General features: G+C 52.9%; 1 protein-coding gene across 1 annotated transcript; it reads left to right on the forward strand.

Annotated features, from left to right (window-relative positions):
• The first annotated feature begins 6,968 nt into the window (after positions 1-6,968).
• On the forward strand, positions 6,969-9,387 carry LOC120928926. Its single transcript, XM_040340023.1, has 2 exons — positions 6,969-8,105; positions 9,095-9,387. The coding sequence occupies exon 1, from the start codon at positions 7,046-7,048 to the stop codon at positions 8,096-8,098; it is 1,053 nt and encodes a 350-aa protein (XP_040195957.1). The 5' UTR covers positions 6,969-7,045; the 3' UTR covers positions 8,099-8,105; positions 9,095-9,387.
• Positions 9,388-10,074: the final 687 nt, after the last annotated feature.

Genomic DNA, 10,074 nt, shown 5'->3' on the forward strand with positions numbered 1-10,074 from the left:
CGGAAGAAGACCCTGTCGGCTTCAGTATGCCCACAGGCAAGATGGAAACGTCCATCGCAGGAAAATCTAACTTCTCTTTTTCCGAAAAAGAGCGCATCGGACGGCTGGACGTGTGGGACACCCTGTTAGGGAATCAGGAAAGGTAAGTGCTGCACATTGCTTATAAAAAAAAAAACCCACATGCCGCCGAACTACCGCTTTAAAGCAATCTACTGAGCTGGCCAGAACCACCTCTGGAGGGAGTCCGTTCTACATTTTCACAGCTCAACTGTGAAGAAACCTTTCCGTATTTGGAGATGAAATCTCTTTTCCTCTAGACGTAAAGCGTGCCCCCTTGTCCTCAGTGTTGACCGTAAAGGGAATAACTCAACACCAAGTTCACTATATGGACCTCTTATATATTTGTACATGTTGATCATATCCCCCCTTATTCTCCTCTTCTCAAGAGAGAATAAATTCAGTTCCTCTAATCTTTCCTCATAGCTGAGCTCCTCCATGCCTCTTATCAGTTTGGTTGCCCTTCTCTACACTTTCTCCAGTTCCCCGATATCCTTTTTATGAACTGGTGCCCAAAACTGAACTGCATATTCCAGATGAGGTCTTACTAATGATTTGTACAGGGGGGCAAAATTATATCTCTCTCTCTGGAGTCCATACCTCTCTTAATACAAGAAAGGACTTTGCTCGCTTTGGAAACCGCAGCTTGGCATTGCATGCCATTATTGAGCTTATGATCTCCCAAAACCTCCAGATCCTTTTCCACCATTGATCCCCCCAGTTGTACTCCCCCTAGCATGTATGATGCATGCATATTCTTATTCCCCAAGTGCATAACTTTACATTTATCAACATTAAACCTCATCTGCCACTCAGTCGCCCAATTAGACAGAGCATTGAGGTCGGCTTGTAAATTGGAGACATCCTGCAAGGACGTTATTCCACTGCATAGCTTGGTGTCATCTGCAAAGACATAAATGTTACTTTTGATCTCAGACCCAATATCATTTATAAAGATATTAAAAAGTAAGGGTCCCAGCACTGAACCTTGGGGTACACCACTGATAACCTTAGACCATTCAGAGTAAGAATCATTAACCACGACTCTCTGAATTCTGTCTTTCACTGATTTACATCGGCAGAAGGGCACGGCTGGGTACAATCACATATAGGTACGTTGCCCTTTAAGAGCCCAGCCATGGGTCGCGCGTGCGCTGCCGCCAGCGAGTTTGCAACCCGGTCCTGAGCTCCGTGACCACGCCCGAGGGACCCGCAGACCCGATCGCCGACGGTGTCCCACGATCGGGTCACAGAGCTGAAGAACGGGGAGAGGTGAGTGTAAACAAACCTTCCCCGTTCTTCCTAGTGTGAGTGCCACTGATTGTCTGTTCTCTGTCATAGGGAATGACGATCGGTGATGTCACACGCCAAGCCACGCCCCCACACAGTAGTAATCACTCCCTGGGAAACACTTAACCACTTCAGAGTCCCCTACAGGTTAACTCCTTCACTGCCAGTGTCATTTTTACAGTAATCAGTGCATTTTTATAGCACTGATCGCTGTATAAATGCCAATGGTCCCAAATAGAGTCAAAAGTGTCCGAAGTGTGCACCATAATGTTGCAGTCACGATAAAAATCACTGATCGCTGCCATTACTAAAAAAAATATTAATAAAAATGCCATAAAACTATCCCCTATTTTGTAGACACTATGGGCCAGATTCACAGCGGAGATACTCCGTCGTATCTCTCAGAGTATCTATACGACTGATTCATAGAATCAGTTACGCATAGATAGCCCTTAGATCCGACAGGTGTAATTGTTTTACACCGTCGGATCTTAGGATGCAATACCGCGGCCACCGCTGGGTGGAGTTTGCGTCGTATTCCAGCGTTGGGTATGCAAATGAGGTTTTACGGCGATCCACGACGGTTTTTCGCGTTTGGTACGTCGTCGCTAGTCTAGTTTCACGTCGCAATTTTAGTCGTCGCTTTACCTGCCCTAACTTTACACAGCACACGTATGGGCTGTTTAACCAGTTCCCGACCCCCGCATGTACATATACGTCCACAATATGGCACGTACAGGCACATGGGCGTACACGTACGTCCTCGCCTATTAGCGGGTGGGGGGTCCGATCGGGACCCCCCCCGCTACATGCGGAGGTCGGGTCCGCTCGGGGAGCGATCCGGGACCACGGCGCGGCTATTTGTTTATAGCCGCTCCGTCGCGATCGCTCCCCGGAGCTGAAGAACGAGGAGAGCCGTGTGTAAACACGGCTTCCCCGTCCTTCACTATGGCGGCGCATCGATCGCGTCATTCCCTTTATAGGGAAGACACGATCGATGACGTCATTCCTACAGCCACACCCCCAAACAGTTGTAAACACATACTAGGTGCACCCTAACTCCTACAGCGCCACCTGTGGTTAACTCCCAAACTGCAACTGTCATTTTCACAATAAAGAATGCAATTTAAATGCATTTTTTGCTGTGAAAATGACAATGGTCCCAAAAATGTGTCAAAATTGTCCGAAGTGTCCGCCATAATGTCGCAGTCACGAAAAAAATTGCTGATCGCCGCCATTAGTAGTAAAAAAATAAAAAAAAATAAAAATGCAATAAAACTATCCCCTATTTTGTAAACACTATAAATTTTGTGCAAACCAATCGATAAACGCTTATTGCGATTTTTTTTACTAAAAATAGGTAGAAGAATACGTATCGGCCTAAACTGAGGAAAAAAAATGTTTTTATATATGTTTTTGGGGGATATTTATTACAGCAAAAAGTAAAAAATATTGCTTTTTTTTCAAAATTGTCGCTCTATTTTTGTTTATAGCGCAAAAACTAAAAACCGCAGATGTGATCAAATACCACCAAAAGAAAGCTCTATTTGTGGGGAAAAAAGGACGCCAATTTTGTTTGGGAGCCACGTCGCACGACCGCGCAATTGTCTGTTAAAGCGACGCAGTCCCGAACTGTAAAAACACCTTGGGTCTTTAGGCTGCATATTGGTCCGGGGCTTAAGTGGTTAAAGTATGGCCATCGTTCCCGCGTCGAAATAAAAAGAAAAAAGATACACTACGCCGCCGTAACTTATCTTTTTTTCCGAATCCTCAATGAATTTGCGCCGTAAGTTACAGCGGCGTAGTGTATCTTTGGCCGCGTAAGGGCGCAGAATTCAAAACAATGTGATGGGGGCGTGTTTTATGTAAATACGTCGTGACCCGACGTAAACAAAGTTTTTTTTAACTGCGCTTGCGCCGTCAGTGGGGGTATCCCAGTGCGCATGCTCGAAATTAACCTGGAACAAGCCAATGCTTCAGACGGTGACGTCATTCTACGCAAATCCCTATTCGCTAACGACTTACGCAAACCACGTAAAAATTTCAAATTTCTAGGTGGGAAGGACGGCCATACTTAACATTGAGTACGCCTCATAACAGCAGCTTTAACTATACGCCGGAAAAAGCCGAACGCAAACGACATAAAAAAATGCGCCGGGCGGACGTATGTTCGTGGATCGCCGTAACTAGCTAATTTGCATACTCGACGCGGATTTCGACGGAAACGCCACCTAGCGGCCGCCGAAAAATTGCAGCTTAGATCCGACGGCGTACTAAGACGTACGCCTGTCGGATCTAGCCGAGATGCCGTCATATCTTGTTTTGTGGATACAAAACAAAGATACGACGCAGGAAATAAAAAATTACGCCGGCGTTGTGGATCTGCCCCATGGTATGCAGAATACCATCTCTGAACGCACAACTCATCCAACCTTAAAGCAGATGGGCTACAGCAGCAGAAGACCACACCGTGTGCCACTCCTTTAAACTAAGAACAGGAAACTGAGGCCATAATTCGCACAGGATCAACCAAAATTGTATAATAGAAGATTGGAAAAATGTTGCCTGGTCTGATGAGTGTCGATTTCAGCTGTGACATTCCGATGGTCGGGTCAGAATTTGGTGTAAACAACATGAAAGCATGGATCCATCCTGCCTTGTATCACCGGTTCAGGCTAGTGGGGGTGTAATGGTGGGGGGGGGGATATTTTCTTGGCACACTTTGGGCCCCTTAGTACCAATTGAGCATCGTTTAAACACAACAATACCTGAGTATTGTTGCTGACCATGTCCATGTCCACAGTGTCCCCATCTTCTGATGGCTCCTTCCAGCAGGATAATGTCACCATGTCACAAAGCTCCAATCATCTCACCACTGGACAATGAGGTCACTGTACTCCAATGTCCTCCACAGTCACCAGATCTCATCCAATAGAACACCTTTGGGATGTGGTGGAAAAGGAGATTCTCATCAAGTGAGGCACGGAGCCAACTGCAAGTAAGCGTAGGGCCGGCATGACAGGGTTAACAGAACCCTGGTAGCTGGGGGGGGAGGAGGAGCAGGAGCGGTGGGAGGGGAGTTTACATATATCTCCCACCAGCCAGTTTCCCGGGCAGACAGGCGTGGGGGAGCAAAGTTGCATGGTCTGTACAGCCTGCAACTGGGATTTTTCTGCACAGCAAGCGTTGGGACACAGGTAGGGGCGGCGAGATGGCAGGGATTGAAGCCCTGTTTGCACAGCTTAGGGCTGAGGCGGCGGTGCGGGGGGAGGACTGGCTGCCGCGTCAGCTGGGGACACTTCTCCCTCAGAACGGGGCAGCAAGCGGCGCGGCGCCGTCGGGGCCTAACCACACGGGCCAGGACATTATTCAGAGCGGTGGGGAAGCAGCGCTATCGGGGCCCAGTCACACCGGCCGGGGGACCGCGCGGTCGCGCCCCCCCCCCCCCGCAGATATTCACCCAGCCCATCCCCTTGTCAGCAGCGGTCGGAAGGCGGCAGGAACAGGGCCCCATCGGGCCCCCCCGCAAAGCGTGCGGCGGCGGCTACAGGGGTCATTGAGGGCCCGGCAGGGGGGACCAGAAGCACCCAAGGACAGAGGGGGGGACGGCCGGGGGGCTCAGGTGCGGCGGCCGTGCCCGCCCGACGTGTGGAGCAGGTGGAGACGGGCCCGGTCAGCAGGCCTCGGCGAGAGGGATCCCAGGTTACGGTGGCTAGCCCCTCGGCTGCTGCGGCTAGCCACTTGCAGGAGGCCCAGACGGCGAGGGGGAGCAGGCAAGAGGAAGACCGCAGCAGAGTTACGCCTGGCAGGAAAGCGCCGGCAAAATCCGCTCACGGGTCCAGGGCCCGCAGGGAGAGCGAATCCGGCCCTGGGCCTTCGGCCGCCGGGACCGAGCTGCCCGGGGGGTCATCATCGGGGGAAGAGGGGTTGTGCGAGGACAAGTCGGATGGGGAGCTGTCCGGTTCGGAGGAGGAGGTCGTGCCCAGGACGGTGCCTACAGCGAGGGATTCCAGACGATCGGCTGATGGAATTGCTTCCACGCAGCCCGGTAAGTCCTTTTCCACAGTTGTTTCAAATTTACGGTGTGATGATGTGGTTGTGGGGGGCCGGGTGGGGGGGGCCCGGGATAGGTTGGTGGTGCCCGCGGTGGCTGGGGGCAGTGCGACATCTTCCCAGGTTACGGACGCACAGGTGGGGAATCTTGGGGTGGATGCGGGGTTGCAGAGATTTTTGTCGGGGCTAGAGGCGTTGGTTAGCCAGCTAAAAGGGGGGGACAGACCCCCCGCGGGCCCGACCGCGGCTTGGGGGCCGGGAGGGGGGGCTGCGGCGGCTGCGGCAGCTGCCCCAATGGCGGTAGTGGTGACTGAGAAGGAGGCGAATGGGGGTGGCTTGGGGTCAGGACCGGCGGCGCAGACGGCAGGGACTGCCGAGCCGGCAGGGGCCGCAGGCAAGAAGCGGGATTTGGTGCGGTTAGCGGATGAAGCAAAGGGGCAAGTGTACACTTGTTATGATGCGCCGCTGGGGGCACATTTGAAACAAGAGGTTCGGGAAAAAATCTGGAAGAGCAAATATGTGGAGATATTCGCTTTGTTACCGTTGGAGAAATTCAACTTGGATAGGGTGAAGCCAGAGGACTCCAAAAAGGAAGACGAGGAAAAGCGGAGGTATCGGCTCATACCCCGCACGTTTGCGAATTGGTCGCAGGCTTATTCTATTTTGGCCAGCGTGATTGGCGAGAAGAACCCCGAACACTGTTCGGCGCTCTTCAGCTACCAAGAGGCGATTAGCGAGGCCTATCGTTGTTATGGGGGCACGGGTTGGCTTCGTTATGACGAGCAATTTAGGCAACGTCGGGCGATTAGGCCGGACATTCGGTGGGACGCGAAGGACATTAGCCTTTGGATGCGGCTTATGACGGCTCCGAGGACGTCGGCGCCGTTTTTTCAGGGGGGGGCCGGCGGGGCCTCTTCCCTGGGACAGTCGGCCGGAAAGAAAAAGGGGGTTTGTTGGCAGTTCAACGAGGGAAACTGCAAATTCGGAGGGTCGTGCCGGTACAAGCATGAGTGCTCCGGGTGTGGGGGTAATCACCCCTCTTCCCGCTGCTTCAAGCAGGGCAAGGGCCGTTCCGGAGATCCTTCAGGCAAGAGGGAGCACGCCGGTGATGGTGAAAAGGATGCTGCCGTTTCTCGGTAGGTATCCGGACAGGGCGGCTGCCCAGCTCCTGGAGGAGGGTTTTACAGTTGGTTTTCGTATCCCTGCTAATTTGACCGTTATTCCGCCAATGTCCAAAAATTTACGTTCCGCTAGGCAACACTCGGAAGTGGTTTCCGAGAAGCTCCGTAAGGAGGTCGGGCTGGGCCGAATGGGTGGCCCGTTTGAGTCCCCTCCGTTAGCAGGCCTGGTGGTTTCCCCGTTGGGGGTGGTACCGAAGAAAGAACCAAACAAGTTCAGGCTCATACACCACCTCTCCTTTCCAAAAGGGGGGTCGGTGAACGATGCGATTAATGCGGAGGATTGTTCAGTGTGCTACACTTCGTTCGACGCGGCGGTGAGTTGGGTTAGGCGGTACGGTCGGGGGGCGTTGATGGCCAAGTCGGACATCGAGGCGGCTTTCTGGCTGTTGCCGGTGCACCCGGACAGCTTTCGGTTGTTGGGGTGTCACTGGGAGGGCGAATTCTATGTGGACAAGTGCCTGCCCATGGGTTGCTCAGTGTCCTGCGCATTATTCGAACAGTTCAGTTCTTTCTTGGAGTGGGTGGTACGAGACGTGGCGGGGGTGGATTCGGTTATCCATTATCTGGATGACTTTCTCTGCATTGGACCGGCGGGGTCAAAGGTTTGCGCGGTTTTGTTGGCCACGCTGGAGCACATAGCTGAGCGTTTTGGGGTGCCATTGGCGCCCGACAAAACGGAGGGGCCTAGGTCGGTCATTCAGTTCTTGGGCATAGTTATCGATTCCGAGGCTATGGAATGCAGGCTGCCGGCGGACAAGTTGGAAGGCCTCAAGGAGGAGGTCAGGGGGATGATTGGCATGCGTAAGGTACAACTGAGAGCGCTGCAGTCGCTCTTGGGGAAGCTCAACTTTGCCTGCAGGATCCTCCCGATGGGGAGAATTTTTTGTCGGCGTCTGGCGGCCAGCACGGCGGGGGTTAGGTTGCCTAACCACTATGTAAGGCTGGTGAAGGAACACAGGGAGGACCTGTGGGTCTGGCACTCTTTTTTAGAGGCCTTTAACGGAAGGGCCTTGTGGATGTCGGGCCCGGTCAGCAATTTTGACCTAGAGCTGTACACAGACGCGGCCGGGGGATCAGGCTTTGGGGCCTTTTTTCAAGGACAGTGGAGTGCGGGCCCCTGGCCTCAGTCCTGGCTGTCTGCGGGTTTTACAAAAAATTTGGTGCTGCTGGAGCTGTTTCCAGTGGTGCTGGCGGTTGAGTTGTGGGGCACGTCTTTCCGGGATCGGAAGGTGCGCTTCCATGGGGATAACCTGGGGGTCGTGCAGGTGATAAATCGCGTGACCGCGTCTTCTCCCCCAGTGATTCGGCTCTTGAGACACTTGGTACTTCGGTGTCTGCAGCTGAATGTGTTTGTTTATGCGGTGCATTTACCGGGGGTTGAAAATGTCGTGGCTGATGCTTTGTCTCGGTTCCAGTGGGACAGGTTCCGGGAGTTGGTGCCGGAAGCAGAGGAGCGAGGGGTCCCTGTCCGGAGTGGCTGTGGCAGATTCCATTGGAATCATCTCCACCTGGATTAAAAAATCGGTGAGTGCGGGTACTTGGGCGGCCTATGAAAAAGTATGGGTGGAATGGAGTAGCTTGGTAATGGAATCTGAGGTGCACCTTTCGGGACCGGAAGTGAGGACATTGGTGTGGTACTTTTTGTCCAGAAATATCGAGGCAGGAGTGTCTCAGTCGGTATTGGATAAGAAGTTGGCCGGTTTGGCGTTTTTATTCAAGTGGCAGGGGTTGCCAGATTTTACAAAGGATTTCTGGGTGCGCCAGGCTCTGAAAGGGTACAGGAAGCAAGGGCGGCGGCTGGACACGCGCCGCCCGGTGTCTTTCGACATTTTAAAAGGGTTGATGGATAGGATGGGTACAGTGGGGTCGTCCGGTTTTGAAGTTACGTTGTTTCGCGCGGCATTCGCGCTGGCATTTTTCGGGACGTTTAGGATAGGCGAGCTGGTGAGCCCGTCGAAAATGGTCCAAGGGGGCATGGGGGCATCGGACGTTAGTTGGGCCCCGGAGGGGGTCACGTTGTGGCTCAGAAGGTCCAAAACGGACCAGAGTGGCAAGGGCAGAGCGGTCCATGTGTTCCCGATCGAAGGATCGGAACTTTGCCCAGTGGGGCTGGTCCGGAAATATCTGGACATCCGCCCGGCGGTTGGGGGCACTTTTTTGGTACACGAAAATGGGGCCCCGCTGTCGAGATATCAGTTTGTGGCGGTGTTTAGGAAGTGTTTGGGGGAATTGGGCCTGGTTGCAAGGGAGTTCTCGGCTCATTCATTTAGGATTGGGGCTGCTACGGAGGCGGCAAGGAATGGACTAGGGGAGGACGCAATAAAGAGGATAGGAAGGTGGGAATCGAGGAGGTTTCGTTCATATGTTAGGCCGCAGCTGGTGGCAAATTTGTGTTGAGGGATTGGGAGATGATGTTGGGATAAGGGGAAATGAGTTGGATGACTGTTTTTGAAACGTGGGTGTCGCTGTATTGGGGGATGTGTTAGTTATTGTTGTTGCTTACTGTCTTTCAGGTACTGGACCTTTGTTGGTCTGGATTTTGGGCCACTCTTACGTGGTTCGGGGGGAAAAACGGGCGGAGGCGCGCCCGACCGGTCGGCAACTGGGGATCTCGAGACAGGAGGCGAGGGTACGGTGGTTGGGGGTCCCCGGGATGTTATGGAGCAGAGTTGTGCCGGAGGTACACAAATGGGCACGTTTGGACAGACCTCCGGAGGTGCTAGTGATTCATGCTGGGGGCAATGATCTTGGGGTGAGATCTATGCTGGAGATAGCGCGGGATATTAAGTTCGATTTTCAGCGGCTCCGGTTGTCTTTCCCGGAGACGGTAGTGGTGTGGTCGGACATGGTGGCTCGGACATCGTGGAGGATGGCGAGGTCGGTAGACGCGGTGAATCGTGCGCGCAGGAAGTTCAACAGGAATGTGGGGCGTTTTGTGCTAAGGAACGGGGGGCTGGTGGTTCGGCACCCGGAATTGGAGGTTGACCCTTGGCGTTACCTCAGGAGTGATGGTGTTCACCTCACGGACGTGGGGATTGACATGTGGGTGTTGCGCCTAGAGGAGGGGGTACAACAAGCAATGAGGGTGTGGAGGTGCGCCCGAAGGTAAGGTGTTACCTTCGGGTGCTGGTGGCGGGTGTTTTTCGGACTTTGCAGGAGAAGATATTACCCCAAAGATGGACACCAGTACCCAGTGGTGGATGGTTTCTGAAGGGGTTTCTAGTTCCCAGTCTACTAATGTAGCTGGAAGGTTGGTGAATTGGGGGCACTGCGGTCAACGGTCGTCTTTGAGCCAGTTTCGGCTTGAGGCCTATGACCAGAGGTTAGGACACCGCAGTGCCAAATAAAGAGTTACAAGTTTAAAAAGTTAAAGTGTGAACAAGTTTAGTGGTTAGTGGGTCCTGCAAAGTCCAACACCATTTAGGAGAGGTATTATCTCAGGAATTTTACGTGTTTGTTGTTATGTTATTGGTTATTTATTATTTAAAGAGTA

Source organism: Rana temporaria, chromosome 2 (assembly GCF_905171775.1).
Source record: "Rana temporaria chromosome 2, aRanTem1.1, whole genome shotgun sequence".
Classification (NCBI taxonomy): Eukaryota; Metazoa; Chordata; class Amphibia; order Anura; family Ranidae; genus Rana; species Rana temporaria.

Coding starts and splice junctions, on each gene's coding strand:
- LOC120928926 (XM_040340023.1), top strand. CDS start 7,046: ATGGGTTGCTCAGTGTCCTGCGCATTATTCGAACAGTTCAGTTCTTTC.